The 20,209-nt window shown below is 41.1% G+C and overlaps 1 protein-coding gene across 5 annotated transcripts in view; it reads right to left on the bottom strand.

The window, feature by feature from the left end:
• The window catches only part of CDH8 (cadherin 8), a 386,819-nt gene extending 366,939 nt beyond the window's left edge, over positions 1-19,880 (bottom strand). Inside the window, exons 1-2 of one of the 5 annotated variants that reach the window (XM_084757456.1) lie at positions 19,539-19,880; positions 3,203-3,653 (exon numbers count right to left, since the gene is read on the bottom strand). In XM_084757456.1, coding sequence (XP_084613582.1) covers positions 3,203-3,454 — 252 coding nt within the window. In that variant the 5' untranslated portion in view covers positions 3,455-3,653; positions 19,539-19,880. Of the gene's footprint in view, positions 1-3,202; positions 3,654-18,628; positions 19,014-19,538 lie in introns of those variants that run through there. The other 4 variants (XM_084757455.1, XM_084757457.1, XM_084757458.1 and 1 more) reach the window with 4 other exon arrangements.
• Positions 19,881-20,209: the final 329 nt, after the last annotated feature.

Below are 20,209 nucleotides of genomic sequence, written 5' to 3'. Positions count from 1 at the left end.
CGCTTCTAAATATTTTTTGCACGGTCCTTGAAAAGCTTAAATAATTTGTGAAGGTTTTAACACCCAGAAAATGACAAAGTTCATGTTCAAAGCTCTAGGAAGTCTATCTCTAACTTACATTTTTTTTTCTCCACATCCAGCTGCCACCAATATGTAAAAACAGAGCCTGGATAATATAAAGGTGTTTGTGCAATCTCGAAGAGCCAATCGCTCAAAAGCTGCCTGTGCCCTTGAGTTTGAACTCTGCCCACTAAGTGTGAGGCCCCCAACATAGTGACTCGCAGGAGGGCCTTTTAAAGAGCAGGTCTGCTCAGAGGAAACTAATGCTCCTCAGCTGGGTCCTGGGGAGATGCTGTGCAGTGAAGTGGGTTAGAGAGTCAGATGTGGGAGATTGTGCATAAAGATAAAACATCATAAAACACCAGTGAGCGCCCCGATGTGGATCATCCCTGCACTCAGGGAGGAAGCAGTCATCTGAAATAGAAATTTAGTTTTACAAAAGTCCACAATACTCAAAATTAAGCCTGTCATATTTTAGGAGCAATTTGATTTAAAGGGAAATACATGGGATTGAATATACTTGCAGCATAATTCTGAAAAAAATCATGCAACTATGATTTATTAATCGTTTGGAAATTTCCCGTAGTAAAGAGCAGGCAGAAGAACTGATTCATATGCAGTGTCTGTTACTGAGACTCAGGAGCCTTCTGGCCATTTCAAAGTCCCAGGTTCACTAAGATGTCTGTCATCCAAACAAACAAGACACCTCAAACATTTGTTAAGTTACATAGGGACCCTGAATGCTATTTGACACTGTTACTTTTATTTCATTTTAGAAACAGAAGTGAAATGAGCTATCTGATACTAAATTTAAAAAAAAATGAAAACAAAAAAAGCACTTCTTTTATTATTTTTTCTATTCAGAAAAAAATTCTTCTGGGCATACTATATTCAGTTATTTATATTATGCAGGACACATCTTAATTCACACACCTTCATAACAAGGTAACGATGAGCAACAAGGAGCAATCATGCATGCATTAACTCCACTGGCATGTAACTCCAGAATTTTATATGGGATGAAAATTGCTTGCCTTAGAGCTAGTTAAAGGAGATTACAATATAGAGAAGAACGAATGTACAGATTTCATATCCTATACTCAAAACTTTAGTGCAAATTATAAACTCCAGGTACTTAGTTACAGAAATATAATATAGCATTATGGTTGAAATTCTGATCTTGGGAATGGTCACTAAGATTTAATCTCATGTAGAACATTCAGTGACTGCGTATTCGTAACTTGGTTTATTAATTTATGTAAGCCTCAGTGTTTTTTTGCATTTATAGAAATAATAAAGCTAATCAGGAAGTCTGTATCCAGATCCAATGGGGCTAGATGCAATTTGGGATTCAGAACTTCTCTCTTATTTAGAAGCATATTAAAGCTCATAAACTATAGAGTGAGTAACAACCTCAGCAGGGTCCAGGGCAGCACCCCGTAATCAACTACATTAACATTTCTCCAGTGAAGTATATGAACAGCCACTGTAATGGGATGCATTATGACTATAAATAGCTTCAACTCACTTCTGCTACCAGAGTTTATATCAAGAAAATCTTCCATGGCTATTTTTCATTTGATTTAAGAGGATTACAAATCTGTTTCGGTGCATATATTTTACATGATGTGTGCACATATATAATCACACATCTGCACATAGGTGCCTACATATTCATATGCATATATGATCAGCGATTGATGAAGTAAGACAGTCTGTGCCAACAAAGTATTTTTATATTAGCACTTCATACATGGGAACACTCAGTATTGACCGTGATATGAATCTCTCTGAAGACAAAGATCACTGCTTGATTAGGAGTCTTCCAAGTGCATACATCCAGTGCTTGGTGCCTACATGTGACTCCAGGAATCCCAGGGGTGATAATCCATGGTACCTCCACACCTCCCCTGCCCACAACCAAGAATAAACATGTGCAGCCCCTGAGAAGGGGAAGCAAGCCTTGAAGAGGCTCAGTCGTTCCACAAGGGAATGGAACATGGCAAAGGAAGCAGGAGTGACGAGTGCGTGAGACACATGTGTCAAGTCTCGATGTGTATTTTGCTCTGGGATATATCCCCTTTCAAGTCACTGAAATTAATAGCATGTGAGTCACTTCTCGATCTTGTTCATCATGAAGGTCTGCCATTGTCAATTCATGGTCAGAAAAAGATTTCTTTTTAACTTTTCTCTTTAGAAACTTAGGTATCAGGTATTGTGGTGGTAAAGGATGGCCTTGAACTCCTGACCTCCCTGCTGCTACGCCCTAAATGGATTATTCGAGACTTCCTACATGCTAAGCAAGAATGCTACCAATTGCACTCTATCTTCAACCCCTCACCAGGTTTCAAACTATGACAACAGCGAATGTCAAAATGAGCAAAAACGTACAAGTTATTCTGCCGGGTGAACATGTACATGTCTTTGAAGCACTGTAATATAATTTTAGAGAGCTGGGAGGCTCTGTCTACACGAAAAACTTGCAAGAGTAACAAAAACAAGTGTAAATTCAGTGTAACACACACACAGGCAAATGCAGGTACTCACTACTGAACTAAAATTATTCCTTCTATGCATTTCATTCCATTTGGCAGTAACTAAAAACAATTTTCTATGTTCTATGAAGTTACTACAAGGCTGTGGCCAGCATTTGTGTTACAAATATTATTTTGCCCTCTCTAAGGACTGAAACAACAGTCAATGAAATAAAAAAGTAAAATTCACCTGAACACTGGGATAATATAACCACAAAATAATAGAAAAAATCATATTTGACAGTTGTTGTGATAGGAATTCAAAACTGGACCAAAAAAAAAAAAAAAAAAAAAAAGCCTACAACTTCTGAGTACCAGGTCCAAGTCTGAGAATCTAGAGCAAAGGTTAAATGAGATAGCAGCTTATTTGTTTGTGCACTATGCAAATATCTTCAAAAGGTAGGGTGATATGGAAGCTAACACTGCATAAAGGAATGTTTAAACTGAGGGATTATTCATATTGCTAAAGAAACCAACAGGTTAGCTCAGTAACCATCTGGTCTAAAGGATTTACAGTTAAGTGCGACCATAAACTGTGGGGAGCTTGAAATGAAACATTTAAAGACCAAGAACAGACCCTGAAATAGGAGCTTAAAAATGAAGCTTACCCGGCCAACGAGAATCGGTTCAGGTCCAGAAAATTCTTCCAGGACAAACATTTGATTCCAAACCCAGCCTCTTTTGGAGCGGTTCAAAATCCGCAGTTCTTCACTCTGCCTGCTTAGTTCCAAAGGGGATCCAGTAGTTAAAACGTGAGCCTGATTCATCGGAGCCGTGTGCACACAGGAGGGGAGGGTAATCCATAATATTATTAATGGAGTCCAGAGGTCCACGAGCGTCTCAGCTAGCCTTTCTGGCATGGTCCCACCAGTTAAGCAAATCAGCGCAAAAATGAGACAATTATTTTTTTTGCCTCGGGTCTGAAGCCATCCAATTCATCACGCAGTGCGAAGAGGTTACTTACAGCTCTGCCACGTGTTCAGAGGACCAGGAAACAGACATGTCTAAGCAGCCTTTCAAAGACCACAATCCATTGGTTTTCCTTCTCATTGAAATTTTCTGGAAAAAAAGAGAGAGAGAGAGAGAGAGAAAGGGAAGAGCGATAAGGATCCACAGAAACTGCGTTTAAGACAAAATCAGGGCTTAGCGCGAGCACATATAAACGTGAAGAGATAACGAGCACTTCTCAAACTCTTTGAGTTCAGAAAGTGGACCTGAGGAACCAGAACAGAGAGACTTAACAAACTCATTTACATCTAAGTATCATTTAGGTATTAGCATTCATTCCACAGCCATGTCACTTCTCAGAAACTGCTTTAAGTGACAGAGTGATGATCTTTAGCAGACAATTCCTCCCTTACTTTATCATTTTCACCTCGACCTTCTGTTCTCTCTCTCTCTCTCTCTCTCTCTCTCTCTCTCTCTCTCTCTCTCTCTCTCTCTCTCTCTCTCTCTTCCATTTCCTGTCTTACATGCTCTGTAATGCCACTTGGAATATATATATCTATATATCTATATATCTATATATATATAGATATATATATACCAACTACAACCTTTCTCCCTTCCCTTTTTATTCATTTGTATGAATTCGAAGCTGTAAGTTCATTTTTACAAAACCGACCCTCATTAAGCAAATAGCATAATTTTTAAAAAGTGGAAATGAAGATAAGAAGGGATTCTCCCCAGGTTTTATATAATCTTGACTCTCAATTCTAGTCAGGAAGGACTGTTCACAACAAATGCAGTATGCTAATAATGAAGGGGGAAATTAGAGTTCTTCCAGAGAGAATTCTCTAATGTCCAGCATATGTGCTCTAAGCACGGCAGTGTCAAAGCTCCTAAGCTACATGTGGGAGATTTATATGACAAAAGGCTCCTTTGGGAATGAAATATGGTAAAAATATAATTTTCAAAAGAAGAATTCAGAGAGGGATAGAGGGGAAAAAAGATCCTTATTACCTGAGGTGTCAAATACACTTTTTGCTTACCTTCAGCATAGGAAAATGTGTTTCCTCCCACTCAAAAATTATTTTTAAAGAAATGATGTTCACTGCAGATTCCCAAGTAAAGCCTGGCTGAATTAGATTAAGTGGGAAAATAGTTCCCGGGGACCCCCTCCTATACAGTTTGGCTCAGGGACTTCATAATAGGATAGAAAACCTTTCACCTCTAGGTCCCTGGTTGCAATCTGGATTGGAATGAGAAAGCAAGGACATTATTTTCATTGGCTGGGCTGGAGAATGGCCTTATTGGAGCCAGCTGAAAGGGACAGACATTCTGCCACAAACACCATGGTTTCTGGACTAACTAGTTACCCTATGGTATGGTCCTGCTTGTCACTCTTAGCATGGGTTCAGCTTAACACTGGGACTTACCCCTAAAAAGGACCTCACCCTGATGAATGTACAGGGCATCATTTGCATATAACAGCTACCTACATGACAGAGAAATTTTAATAGGTTTGAGTGTGAGATCAACCGAAAGAGTATCCTCTCTTCTTCTTAAAATTGTTGCACCATTAGCCTTCCCCAAGCTAAGAAACACTTCTAGCCCACAGCATTGAGACTTCAGAAATTATAATTTACATCCAAAAGTATTAGCAGACTACACCATGTGAGTTGTTTGCCTTCATTTACTTAAAGACACTTCCAACAAGATCAGAACATGATCTGCTTTCTTTTAGACATGAAGTGGGGAGCTATGTTGAACTAGTAGTAGGGTAGACTAGACAGTGTATTCTATAGGTCAATAGATATGGGTTTCAGTTTTAGATTACCCCATTTACTACCATTTGGTGATTAAATAGTACAGCTTGCCTGAATTTCAGCCTTCTCAACTATAAAACGGCACCACAACAACCTTTAATTTACAGAGTTGTAGTGTTTATGGCTCAGAACCAACACATATAAAGAGCAACCAAAACATGGGAAGTATTCCCAATGTTGTAATAGAAATGGTTACTTGAGAGACAGACTGTGGGAGTAGTAGTGTTACAGTCCCTTCCTTGGTAAGAAAGACAAAGATTGAAACCTTATAAGCTCTTCAGTAAGAGTTGACAAGAAATGGTGGCAGCACACAAATCATCTCTAAGATGATGCAATAGTTGTAGGTCCAAGATGATGCTGACAAGGATGTGACAGAGGGAAGATAAAGACAAGAATAGTGAGAGTGGAGGTCATTTCGATGAGGACAGGGTTCTAGGGGCATGAAAGTAATGTTGGTGAGAGCAGGCTGAAGCAGAAGGGTGACCTGATGGAAGTAGAATTGAAGTGATTCTCAAAAAGTCAGGGAAGAAAGAAAGTGATACTGCTGAGAATGAATGTTATGCCAGTGAATGCAGAATGGAAGGTAGGTGAAGAGGATGTTGGAGAGGGAAGAATGGATGTGATGTGGAGAAAGGGAAGGTCAGGAGTGAGGCTGGGGAGTGCAAATAGGATTGAGGATGGAGGGGAGGCTGTGGAGACCAGGAAAAAGTGTTAGGAGTTGATGCTGGTGAAAGTAGTATTGGAGGAAAATGGACTTGATGGTGGGGAGGCCAAGATGAGAGAGAGAGAGAGAGAGAGAGAGAGAGAGAGAGAGAGAGAGAGAGAGAGAGAGAGAGAGATGGAGTTGATGCTAAGGAGTGATGGATGGGTTATCCTCTACTCATGGCACCTCAATCTAAACCTTTCTAAAAGAAAAAGAATACTTCTTTTCACTCTAATCATAGCCCAATCCATTGTAAGCTGGACCTGAATAATCAGAAGCCTTGCGCAATATCTCCTGTGGTGTGAGATCCACAGGTACAGAAGGAGATTCTGAGAACAACTTCGAGTGTTGACAGAGTTAGATTTGGACTCTAGACCTCCTACTTTCTAGCTCTGCAGCTGTTTATGAATGGGTCACAACAGCTGGAAAATCAACACTGGTAACAATTTGGACCCAACAGATTTATTCTGAGGACAAAAGCAGTTAGGGTAATCTTACATGCTCTTGTCTTTAAATCAGACTAAACAATCTGCAAGGAATCTCATTAATGGTTCTAAAATAAGAATGTTAATCCCGATTTAAATCCATACCAGACGATTCCTGCCCAGAAACTGGTCAATGACACTCAGGATGTAATATGACCTGCCAGAGGCCTCAGCCTGATATTGCCAAATCAGGTGAAAAGCCATCACTGACTCCCAGACCTTGTAAATATTGCCATAGCTTCACGAGTGAGAAAAAATACAATAAAGCAGAAGACTGTATAGTCAAAATTAGTATTCATTATCATAAAAATGTAATTTTTATGGTATTGCTGTGCAAAATTCAGGCAGGGGGAGTCACTAAATGTCTTTGTTAAGGATACATTCCAGTAAAGATAGAAGCATTACTTGAACCTGGGTAACTTAAGTCTAAATCTCTTTTTCTGAAAATATAAAATTTTGATGCACATATACTATGTGTCAGGCAGATGGGATAGAAGAGCAAGTAGGTCAGAGCTTCTACCTTCAGGAAGCAAAGAATACAGCTGGCAAAGACAAAGAAAAACACACAATTGTTCTACTTTAGAAGTAGAATGTTAGTGAGGCTAGAGGCATAGAAATATAGCATAACATTCAGCCTGGTTATGTTACAGATAACTTCCTGGGAGAGGTGTTATTAATACGTGTTAAGAGGAGGTCATTGTAAGGCCACTTAAGTTAATCAATGGGAACAAGACAACCAAAACTAACCAAGGGTTTCTGAATAATTCAGCATCTAAAGACATTTTCCGATTACTACTTACAACATCAGCTTATCAATAGGTGTTGCTCAACAAATTTATACTGGTCATAGTCTCTGCAGCGTGCATCAAATACTTTGCTTTCGTCTCTATAGATTCTGTAGACGGATTGTGTTTGATTGCTGCAAGGGTTTTTGCAGCAAATATGTATAATATCTAATAGGAAAAGTATGTAACCTCTCAGTTTTCAGAGAAAATGGAAATATAATTAGGCAGATGCCCATGAATCCCTGGCAGAACCCTGGCAAAAAGCAATCCAATCATTGGATACTCCTTTGCATCCACGTCATTTGTTCTTTCAATATTCTATGGAATGTCTAGAGACATAAACACGTGCTAGCTCATTGCTCTTTTCCCCTCCTAATTCCTGAACTACCCATATTAGCATATTTTAATAAAATTGGCTAATTTTTGTTATTCATTTGAAATGAGATCCAACCAGATAGTGGTTGCACACTCCTTTAACTGCAGTACTCTGATGACAGAAACAGGCACATCTCTTAGTCAGAGACCAGCCTGGTCTACAGAGTGAGTTCCAAGATAACCAAAGCTTCACAGATAAACCCTGTGTCCAAAAATGAACAAACAAGCAAACAAAAAATAGAAATGCAGCCTGGGTGTACTGGCATACATCTTAAATCCTAACACTGAAGAAGCAGAGGCAGATAGAATTCTGTGAGTTTAAGGCCAGCCTGACATACATAGAGAGGTCAAGGCCAGGCAGGGCTACTTAGTCTCAAAAATAGATGGATGGGTGAATAGGTAAGTAGATGATAATCATGATAATGATAGCTAGATTAATTGATTGATATAAAGTCTAATATCATTTGCCAAAAGGGAATATAACTGAAAAAATTACATTATTAGTCAACATTTAGACAAAATAGATAATATTAAGTCATAGGAACTACACACACACACACACACACACACACACACACACACACACACACATACACATACACATACTCACACTCCCCCACCCACACCTCACATCTACACTTCTAAATAACTCTGTGTAATAAGTATCATTATTACTTCATAATTTTCATTTTCACTGCAGAAATAAGCAAGAGGAACAGACTGGAGTTTTAAATGTATTGGTTTCCCTAAGAAAAGTTTAGCAAATGGCTGCTCTAAAAAAAAATTCTTTGACTTCTACTGTTTTCAGACTGTCACAATAGAGATACTTTTGTCCTCACCAATTTCAAAGCCTCCAAAGCTGTCACTAAATCAACTGTGGTAGTTACTGAACATTTAACCATCAGCTCTGTTAATCCCAGCAAAGACTCAGTTCCAGAAACCCCTTTTTGAGTTGTCTCTTACATTAATATGCATAAAAGATATCTGGACGTCTGAGTACAGTATAGTCTTTGATAGTGGTGATTTCTTATGCGTCCTCTGCATTTCCCACAAGCTCTTCCGCAATGTGAATGCAACCGATGTGAGGACCTACTGTAGAGAAACATGGTGTTTTAAACAAAGAGCAAAATTTCCCATAGGTCCTTGGAGTTTGCTGAAAAATGCAGTAAAATATAGATAGGCATTTTCTCTTCTATGACATTTAATATCATTTACAAGTCTGTGCACTGTGTCTCATATACAGGAATACACACCTACACCTGACCTTGGGAAATACAGCTAGGTCGATGAACTTTTTTTTTTTAATGATGGCCAAATTGTCTTCTGGAATGCCACACTCCTACCTATTTTATGTGGTGCCAGAGTAACTTGGCAGCTAACTGTTGTGCTCACATGCACATCCATATAATGAGGCAGTAGTGAGCATCCATTATGAAGGAAAAGTGATTGTAAAGATTTAGATCTACAATACTTATCTGCTTGCATCTCTTCCATGGAATGAACTACTGTTGCCCTTAGACCAGAGAACAGTTTTATAGGTATTGCTGAGATGAAGCAAAATATTAGGTTACTGTTATCATAGTTAACAATTGTTGTGAATCATACCTACATAGACAAACTTCTTAGAAGAAATGAAATAAGATTATGAGGATTGAGTTAAAACTGAATTTACTTGTACATTTTCCAACCACGGTGTATATGACCAGCTGAGCAACCAGGCTCATTATAATACTGCTGCCTCAATCCCAAATAGCAATAGGAAGAGATTTTAGTCTCTCTGGAATTTTTACAAGTTAGAAAGTCTTTAAAATTCCCCCAGAAGCATATATCTTCTTTTAGATAAAAGACTTGCAATCCGACTTTAATTCACACTCACGATTTAAGTGCAGCTCTAATTATAGCCAGATGTCACTCTGAGGGTCTCAACATTTTAAGAGACAAATGTGCTCAAGTCTCAGATATACTTTCATTATTAAGATCACATTATATCACAGATTTTGTAAACAATATGAATTAAAATACCAAATATGGAGTCATTCACTGATCATGACGTTTACAATAAAATCGCCCACTTAAGGATTCACTTCAGCAGATTATTGTGGTTGACAGGAAATTATGCTATTATTGTCCATTGGGCTTAGTGGCCATAGTATTTTATGGAAGCAAATATGACATACAGGATCAGAGAGTTTGCATTGAAAATGTTTCTGACCTTGAATTTACTGCCATTAGCAGCTTGCTTCAAAACAGGTAAATGCACACTGAATTTAAAATGATATTTTAGGATCACAGGGGGCATGATTCACTGTGTGGCCTGGTGCAATTCAGCAAGCTCTGGTGACTAAATCTAAACATCTCTGAACAATTTTTGTATTGTGGAAATGAAAGACTCTTGTGTGTGCTCAAATATAAATAATGGAAGACATCACTTTCCCGGAATGTTCAGAACTCTTAACCAAATTACTTTGGTAGAATAGGATCCAATAATACGTATTATCCACAAATAAATACATTTGTCAATATGTTCTCTTCTCCCCCTGGTCAGCCACAATCCTTCTGGTCCACAGACTTTGGCATCAGATCATAAGTGATATGTTGATGATCTATCCCAAAGCCTATTGTTAGTTTTTCCTACTATCCAGAAAAGTATGTGCCAATTTCACATTTTCATGTAACTGATAGGCTACTCTTTTTTTACCTGAAGATTTTGTCTTTGTGTTAAGTTCTACAGTTGTTGGTTACCTTTAGCAAAGTGAATGCACCTGTAACATTCACATGGAAGCTTTCCATATACATATGTACATATATGAACATATATGTACATACATGAATATATGTATGATGTGATATATATCAGAATGGGTTAGCAAAGACTGACAAAGATAAGAAACTGAAAATAAGGCCATTGCTCAAATGTACTCCTAGAGATTTCTCAGCACCATATGTTTAGTTAGGATATTACGAATGAGTCTATTCTACTGGACTTTCTTAAGGAATTAACACACTGAGATTGTCCCCAGTAGGTAAATGTATGTGTGATATCTCTCCTGTCAGTTACACATACAGGCACTCACTCTTCCAGTATGACCTAGATCCTTCCACCTTTTGATACCTTTACGTCACATGTTCAGAACTGGCTGTGTGAAGAACTGGTTTGTGAAAGTCACTGCTACTGGCTTTCTAAAATCGCAGTAGCCAGTCAGAGCATATCTTTCTCTTGAGTTGTCGTTTGGCAGTACAGCTATGGGAGCTCCAAGGGAACCAATCAGAAATGCTCTGTGTCAGTTCTACCATTCATAACGTGAGTGCCCAGGGCAAGTTTACCTCAGTCCACTGGATGAGGAATGGATGCTTCATTTCATGTTACCAACTTTAGAAGATTAAAGAGAACAACAGTAAATATGTGCATGGCTCGGCAATTGTAGCCGTTATGGTTAGAATTAGTTCGAGGGGGTTAGTAAGTAAGGCTGCCTAACTAAATTTATCGTATTTTCCAAGGTATAAGGTGACTTTTTAACCCAGAAAAATCTGTGTCAGAGTTGGGGGGGTCATCTAATAAGACAGGCACATACCTGCAGCTCACTTCCTCTTGCTTCATGTGTCCAGTGCATAGAGTGGCGGAGGGGGGGGGGGTGTCACGGCTGATTCTCCACTCTGTGCTGGGAGTAAGAAGCAGAGAGAAGCAACCTCTAGGCGGACAGCCTGTGTGGATTGACTCTACATTAACACCTGCCCATTCAACTCGGAGGGCTGTGTGTGCCTTAAAGTGGCAGTGTAGGCCAGCATTGGCTGTCAGCATTTAATAAAGCAACAAACTGTCTATGCCCTGCATGAAAATAGACACATGCCTAAGTCTAGTGCATAGGGCATGCAATGGAAGAAGGGTAGTCTTATACAGCAAGTATATACTAAATTATATTTTAACTGGGAACGTTGGAGGCCATTTTACATGCCCACTCATCTTATAAATTTTAGTCTCAATTTCTTGTTACAAGCATAAATAAACTTTTAATGTCTAGGTCATAGAAAAACTTTGTCCCATTCTTGTATATAAAGTTCATGAGCAGGGTGCAGCTGCAGCATTTAATAAACAGCTCTGTCTACCCACTGTTTGCATATGCTCTATGCAATAGCTTCAGAGGGTTTATAAGGCATGTGATGGGCTGCAATTTCCCTCTTCAGGCCACTTTGTTTTTCCTCTATTTGTGGTCCATGTGGACCTTTCTTTCCCCCACCCCTCTTTTCTGCTGAGATGGTAAAATGTAAATACACCACAAGACACCCAACTATTGGCCTTCAATCGAATTGTAACTACTTGTTTTAAAATATGGCTTGCAACTTCTCTTCCACAGGAGAAACCTCACTGATTTTCCCAATCACTTGCATTTACGTGGGTGGTGAAAGTGGGAAGTCCTTACTAAAGCTAAAGTGATGCTAAAGTCATGTGGTTGGACAAGAGGGAAATACTAATTAAAGGTAGTGGTATGTTGCAAAGATATTTGACAGTAAGTTTCTCATACATACATTTAAGGAAGTTTAGTTCTACCAATGGTAAGATCTATCTATCACTCCTGAAATGGGGAAATGGTTAGAATCAGTTGTGTCCCATAACCAAGGCTACAGAGCAGGCTATTGTAAAATTGAGATGCAGCCAGGTATCCCAGTAACAAGTCAAGATTCTGCCAGTTAGGTTACATGAAGGAGGAACCACCCTAACGAGTGTACCTCACTGTCATTCTTCTGTCTTCCAAGGGCTTTACAGCTTAAAATCCACCCACTGGTACTGTTCCTTAAGTCATGGACACAGATGATGGATATGTAGGCAGACAGAGAGGTAGAAAACAATAATTTGACAAAACTAATATTGGGTTATCACCCCAAATATATAGCGCATGAGCAATAAGTGAATAATTTACAAGGGGTTCTAAGCTCACAATACTGTGTTGAGCTGTAATATTTTAATGAAATTGGAAAGCCCGAAAAAGACAAGTATATTTTACTGCTTTAATCAAAATAAGTTTTTTTTTTCATTTTAAAGATAGAAATAGTTGGACATAACGTTAAATTCTATTTGTTAAGGCCTGGCAGCAATAGATGAATAAAGAAGGGATTATCTCCTTGTAAATTTTATGACAAGTTTGGGAAACTTGCTTTCTTATATAAGAAAGGAAACATTTCCTTATGATATTTATATCACTCTTCACATCTTCTTATTTTATGTTATTTATGTCACATGAGGAATGAAACAGTCTTACTGTATGCATCATTCTACCTAGAAATAAAGAAGGTATGGTAAGCATTATTTTAAATGTTAATAGGATGCAAATATACATAACCCTTTTACTCAGTGCTATCAAACAAATGTTCAAAGATACTCAATAAATGTTTCATCTAAATTTATTCAATATGCTAAGTATTTTTCACATGCTTAAAATTACAATAAATACATCCAGAAAATATATCTTTTTCGCATATTTTTCCCTTGTGCATGTATACAAGAAAAAGGTATCCTATAGACTTAAGTCAAGCTTGAGGATTGATTGAGGGCTTCTTGGGTTTTGTTTTTTGTTTTTGTTTGTGTTTTGGGCTTTTTTTTTTTTTCTTTTTTGAGTGGCTAGCCTGGTCTACAAAGTGATTTCAGGACAGCCAAGATAAAGTTGGTTTTTAAGACACTGTAATTTCTATAATATTAAGGTGAACATTCACGCCATAAATATTATATTTAAATGTAATTTTAAAAAACCTTGGAGATGGATAGAAGGAAAGAATGGGAGAGTGTGGAAGAGAAGTAGGGAGGGAGGGAGACGGGGAGAAGAAGGGAGGGAGACAGGGAGAAAGAGAAAGAGACGAAGCAAGGGCTGAGAGCAGAGGATTTATCCTCTGATACGTTTTTACATTCCCTCAGTGGCATTCAAAATACAGAATCTAAATTGCCTGCACAATCAGTGGACAGTTAGAATATTTTCTCTAATAAAATGTACCTATGTGTGCTTTACAGTTTAGTAGCATCCTGTGGTACAAATCTAATCTCAGATGTGCTACACTGAAGTCTGTCATATTTTATATTCCTATATTATTTAAAAGTATTTTGAATAAAGAAAACACCTGATCTGTGCAACAAGAATGGAATTGGTTTTTTAAAAGGGAAAAGCTGTGTCTCAAAATAAACTTAGAAAGACTTATGAAATTTCCGTAGAAACAATTTTAGTAGATATGCCCTGGAGTTGCACTTTGCATATGATTGTTTTCCCTCCAGCCCCTTAATGAAAATGCTTAGGAAAAGTAGGGAGCAAAGTCTGGTAATTTCCTAATGCATTAAGTGAATGTTTACCGGGCACTAACTCTGTTCTTGGCGCTGGACCAATCATCCTCAGCATTCAAAAATTGTCTTTAGCAATGGTGATGGGGAAGGAAAATGCTTGAAGGTTATAAATATGAGTGGTTTTTTTTCTTATGATACTTTCTTTAAAAGATACATAAAATCACATCCACACATTTCTACCTACAAGCAGAACTTTAAAAAGCAGACATTTACAGGCAAGAAGGTGAGTGATGTTTATGATAGGGACTAGCACATGACATTTAAAACTCAAGAAATAAAAGCTTGGGCTATGATAGAAAAGGAAACAGTATTGGAACCAGTGCTATTTTGTGAAGTGCCAATGAAGATTTAGTCAGCAACAACATATGGGAGAAGAAGCTAAATGGCATCCCTTGAACTCATTTCTTTTCTGACCTTTTGAAGTCACCAGGTTCAGCTAATTTTCTGCTCATGGTTACATTTGAAGTGGGTTCCAGCGATAGGAACCCACAGTTCATCACAAATAAACTGTGAAGCTCCACTTTCAAGGAGAGTGAAAGGAGAGAGCACTAAAATCCTCTTGGATAATTAAGCCTTGCTAAATCAGATGGTGGCCTTTGCCCATCAAAAGCAAAGTATTGTTCCACTGCATAATTACACAAAAGATTCTAGGTGAAATCCCTGCAGTGTCCTAAATGCCCATAGACACTATCGCTTAAAAGAGTGACCATTGTACAAATCTGAAAAACTAGTTGCACAAATCACACAACTTATAGGCAGATGAGAAATGGCAAGGGAAACATGATTAAGTTCCTTTACTTAAACCAACCCACTAGTTAATTATCTAGGCATATTTTTGATGAGCTATCTGGCCATATATTGTATATGTATTTGTAAGTATGTGAATAACACGGGAGAAAACTGTAAGGATGTGCCTTAGTTTGTGACTGGAGCCTGCAGTAGACATATAATACACCAAAATAAAGAGCTGTTCCCTGAAATAATGAGCAAAGTTGGTCCCATTTCATCTGTGAATGTCAACTATGCTGACCACAAAATGCAAAAAGGAAAACTCTAGTCTTCCTTCCTCGATTCTTTGAATAACTTTGTAACAAATATAAAATTATGGAAATAAGTACTGGCGGTACCTTCGGGCACAGTGTTTTAAAAGAAAGCCTTGCGGTGTTAAACTGTGCCTACAATCAAAAGGCTGCCCTGATAGCTCTTGTCTCTGTACTTGCCAAGCACAAAACCTTGCAGATAGGCCAGCAAACTAGTAAGAAGTACAAACTGAATGCCAATTTAACTTACAGATAGCTTGTGGCTTTGCATAGAAATTTTGCTCAGTCTAGGAGGTTGATAAAGCCATGCTAAATCGATCTTTGACTAAAAGAATACTCACTATTTTTTCCCTTGGAAACATTAATTTACTTATTTTGAGAAGGTCTTCTGAACTGTTGTTGAAGTGTGGACGCTACCTTTTAACACGTGTGTTCTTTTACCTTCTCTGATAAACAATGAATGAAACCTGAAAAACAAAGCCCAAAGTTACAGCTTCCTTAACAAAACTTTGTATCTTCCTTCTTTGGAGTTTCCTTGTTTTTTTTTTTTCCAACAGTCTGATCAGCTGGGCTAACAAAGAGCAACAGACCTTAAACATCTGTCTGGTTCTCTGGATCTACTATGAGATGAGTAAGTTCATAGATTAGTCATCACAGATACTTTCCCAAGAGGTCTCCCATCCTGCTAAGCAGTCGAACAGTGCTCTGTTCTTTTGGGAGCTATGACATAATTGATGCTACGACTGACTGCCCATGTACCTGATGCTCAGTACAACACTGAGGAGTTGCAGGAGATGAGAGGTGTCTTGACCACTGTGTTACAAAACACCTGAGTACAGGGTACCGCCATCTTTCCTGTCACAGTTGATGCGCATACAGCAGGCAAGGCAAGGGCTACTCTAAATTGGTCTGCCCTTTAGCCAAACACAAATAGCCTCAAAAACCTAACAAATGCATACTGAATACTAGGAGTGCAGTCAAGAAGTGGTACATTTTGGAATGCAGAGATTTACCCATTTGAAGTCGGGAGGTCTCCTGAAAACAGTGAATGATAAGGCAGAATCACTTTAAAAAAAACACTAACAATAAAAATTAGAAATTAAAAAAAAAAATCCAGGGTGGTAGACAGAATTGTAGCACAGGTCTCAGAAATCCTTAGCCAGAGCATCGGCCAATCTGTCATGGTGAACACTTGACCTTACTCGCATGTGCCGTATAGTCTTTAGGGCAGATTAAGAAGTACGGGCTGCCTGGAGCAAACCTGAATGAAGCCAGCCTGGAAGTGACAGAGTGAATCCACTGTTTTCAGGAGGGATTTTTCTCAACTCCTCGCCCTCTTCTGAGGCCAGAGGAAGAACGGAAAAATAGAGAGACAAATGTATATATCAAAGTCCTGAGCGACTCTTGCAGCAGAAAATGACAGTGTGACAAGGAGTTTTCAGTCTGCTAAAGCTGACTTAAAGAATGCTGCTATCTCTTTTATTATTTAATTAGGGGGCTAGTCCTAGAATTTCAACTATAGAAGGCAGTGTGCAAACCTATGTGCACATCGCGATTATGGAGAGCTCTCTTTGATGGGAAAGATGTAACCCTCAGAAAACAACCTTCAAATGTACATGTCTTCCCAGTAGAGGAAACCTCTACACACTTGTACAACCCTACCCAACACATACACACGCGCGCGCGCGCGCGCGCGCGCACACACACACACACACACACACACACACACACACACACACACCAGACAAAAATCTCTGCAAAACCGGACACGGGCTGATGAAAGGCGGTATCCAGGGAGAAATTTCAGTGGTGTTTAAGCAGGAAAGACAGGGCTCATTTTGCATGCAGTGAGGTACAGCAGCGAGAGACTGAACGGATGGAAAATCCCACTTTCAAATCTTACATAAATATCTCTTTCTCACATATAGTTTTCCAGTTGAAATGCTCATATAATGAAGGCAGAGGTGACAGCCTAGCGAGGGCTTTTAAGCATCCAGATGGCTGTCAGAGTGTTAGGAGAGGAATGTCAAACCGGTCCCAGCCAAGCCCAATGTATATAAGTCTGCGGATGGTCCCTGATGCGAGAGGGTAATTTAGCTCTAGCATACTACCTCAGACTTCTGCTCATTCCCACAAACACAGTGGAGACTGTTCACAGAAAATAGCTTCTGATCTGGTTAGCAGTTCCAGTGCGCAAAGGGATTGTTGGGATCGTGCCCCGAAGGAGGAAACTGCCTGCAACCATCAGAAACCGTGGCAAAGTTGAAAGGGCCTCTTCTCCCTCCCGGTCGCTTGGTTATAATCTCTGCCCTTTAATTGAAGCTGAAGTGAGCAGCTGCCAGCCTGATTTTTCATTACGGACTAATGTTGTGCGTTTACAACAATAAACAATTAATGTTGTTTGATTTCTTACTGTTGATCAGTCCAAGTTAACAGCTGCCATCTCCGCTAAGGAGGCTAACAGGCTAGTCATTGACATGTCTCAGGCTGTACGCCTTCAGGCAAGGGGCCAAGACCACCACAAAACTTTGAGATTTTTATAAGATTGGGCAAGGGGAGGCTTTAGTCTTGGGAAGGGGGCAAAACACGAAGGAATTGTTGAATACCTGTTGGTATCAGCACTGGCGTCAGCATGTTTACACGGTTTACTAGGCTTGGCTAGAACCGTGGGAAACCGGGGTAGATCCCTTATGAACCTATTACCACGCGAGCAGAAGATAGCCAGGAGTCCCCCTTCGCTTCCTTTCTGGATGGGGCGCGGCTGGACCCCTAGGATTCCCCTCCGCTAAGCACCAAGATCACGGTGTATCTTTCTGCACCCGGAGCTCTGAGAGAGGGAGAAGTCATCGAATGCTTACAGGGGCTATGGGTGCGGGCTCGCGGCACTAACCGGATTGCCGGGGTCCTCCCCTGGTGCTGAGCAGCGTCTTAGTGACTGCAGAGTATCTAGGTGGCCCCAGAGCTCGTAAGTTTGCAGCTGGCACCGCGCCCCCCAAGCTGGAACAGACACTTGTGGAAAATCCTGGCTCTGGAGCTTTCGCAGCAGAGCAGTAGCCCTCGGTGCAACCGAGGGGGTCGCCCTCCCACGACTAAGAAGTGGGCGCATGCAGAAAACAAGGAGCCAGCTTCTCTGGCCCCACTGTCTGCTTTCATTTCGGGCTCACAGCCTGCTCTGTGCAGGCGGCGAGTGTTTCCCGTTCACCGCACCGACCCCGCAGTGAAGGCGCACGGTTGCAGCAGCGCCCGCCTGCGTCTCCCAGTGAAAGCGCCGAGCAACCGCGAGAAGAGGGTGGCAGGGAAACTGGAGGGGGGACAGCCTAGGGCTCTAGACTTCTCCCTATCTGCTCGGAGAGCAATTTGCAAAACCCTTTAGACAGAAAGCTACCCCGTCAGCTACAGATGCAGCTAAAGGAGACGCGGCTCAGCGGGTATTGGCGCTAGCATCTCACCCACCAGGTGCGTAAGGTGTCCGAGGGCGCGTGGGAATTCCTAAAGGAAGCAACCCCCTTGGCTCTTTCCCATCCAGAGGCGTACGTGGCTAGGAGATACTACTTACTCAGGTCGGGTTCCCAGATGCAGAAAAACCTCAAGCCTTCTGGTTCATAAATTGCCAGAGGAGCTGGGGGTCAGCTCCTGCGGGTGGCGAATGTCCACGGATCCCCGCGCCCCGGGTAGTCTTCTCCGGATCGCGTTCATGCCTCTCGAAGCTGCGGCGCCTGGTGCGGAGATGCAGAGCCGGCGCGCTGGGCTAGGGTGTCTGCAGCCCAAAAGTACAGCTGGTGTGTTGACGCTCGGGTCTATGCCCAAAGCAGCGGCGGCGGAGCTTCGAGGAAGCAGGGAGATTCCAAATCCATCCACTAATTCTGGGCCGAGCGCTCCGGCATGCGAGCCCGCCTGCCTGCCAAATGTAACTGTGAAGTGATGTGGAAAAGTGAGCCGGGTGCCTCCCCTGACGGATCTCATTGGGCAGAGCTCAGAGGCAGGTCTACCACTTGGAAATTCATGTAAGCAGTCCCCTACCCCACCCCCCCTCCCTGCGTTGCCCCTGCTCTCTCCCCCGCTCGGTCTCCACTCCCTTTCCTCCCACCAAGAGTGCGCACAACTTTTCGCTGGTCGCTCGCGAGCACGCCCCGCGCGCCTCCGCCGCGGGAGTCACCGGGTGAAGATGAGCCCTTCCAAGCTTTGCGCGCAGCCCGCCGCGCAGCCAAGCTGTTGGATAAAGACTGCTGGCAGATGAGAAAAGGATGCACAGGAGGTACCAGCCAGCTTTCTCTTTCTAGGTCTCACCTGAGGCCCAAGGCTAGCGTTATCTTGAAAAACCTCTTAGACACCCAAAGCTGGTTTCTCTGGAGGGCGAGGATGCGACCGAGGGTGGGCCATTCGCCTTTCCCCTCATTCAGAAGACGTCTTGAAAAGGGAATTGCACGTTTGCAGGACCACTGACTGCTAAAACTTGTGCTACTTACTGGTTTCTTGGTGTGGGTCGCGATCCTGGAGTGGAGCGCATTCCTGATGTCCTAGCGTTTCTCTCCTCCTTTGGGAAGGTGGAGTAAGGGACAGTAGAGGCAGTCAAGAGGGATTTGCAGTTAAGTGAATGGGCGGAAAATGAGCAGGACATGCTTTACTAATGTGCACTGGCACCCCCACCCAGGGGAAAGAGCACTGTCCTTACAGCTCCCCTCTCTCTATGCTATCCTTGGCTTCTTCTGATAGACTCTCCTTACCACTCAGATGTTAAGAAATGGGCACCTAGGTGTAAGCCAATACAAGAAGAAGTCCACGAATACGCAGACCAGAGTCTTTTTTTTTTTTTTTTTTTTTTTTTTTTTTTTTTTGTGATCACTGACTGAGGCTAACACGTGGAAACATTCACCAGCTCTGATCTCTCTTCATCGTTTAACATAGCGAAATACAAGACAAATTGAATGCCCATTACCTTCCGTCCAAATTCCCCTTCATAGGGTTACTCCGTTTCTGATTCACTAGACTAGACGTGAGTGTGCTCCGAGGGTGGGTTTTGACCATCTGGGGACAGAGCTGCAGCAGACGGGGTGCAGAGGAGCAGACGCACGGGCTGTAGAGCCTGTACTGTCTGACTCGAATTAATGAGACACAGTGAACAGAATGGGAAAATAGG

Source organism: Acomys minous (genome assembly GCF_964271855.1).
Source record: "Acomys minous genome assembly, chromosome: 14".
NCBI classification, from domain to species: Eukaryota; Metazoa; Chordata; class Mammalia; order Rodentia; family Muridae; genus Acomys; species Acomys minous.
The sequence above is the reverse complement of the archived record's forward strand: the minus strand, read 5'-3'. Positions and strand labels throughout refer to the sequence as shown.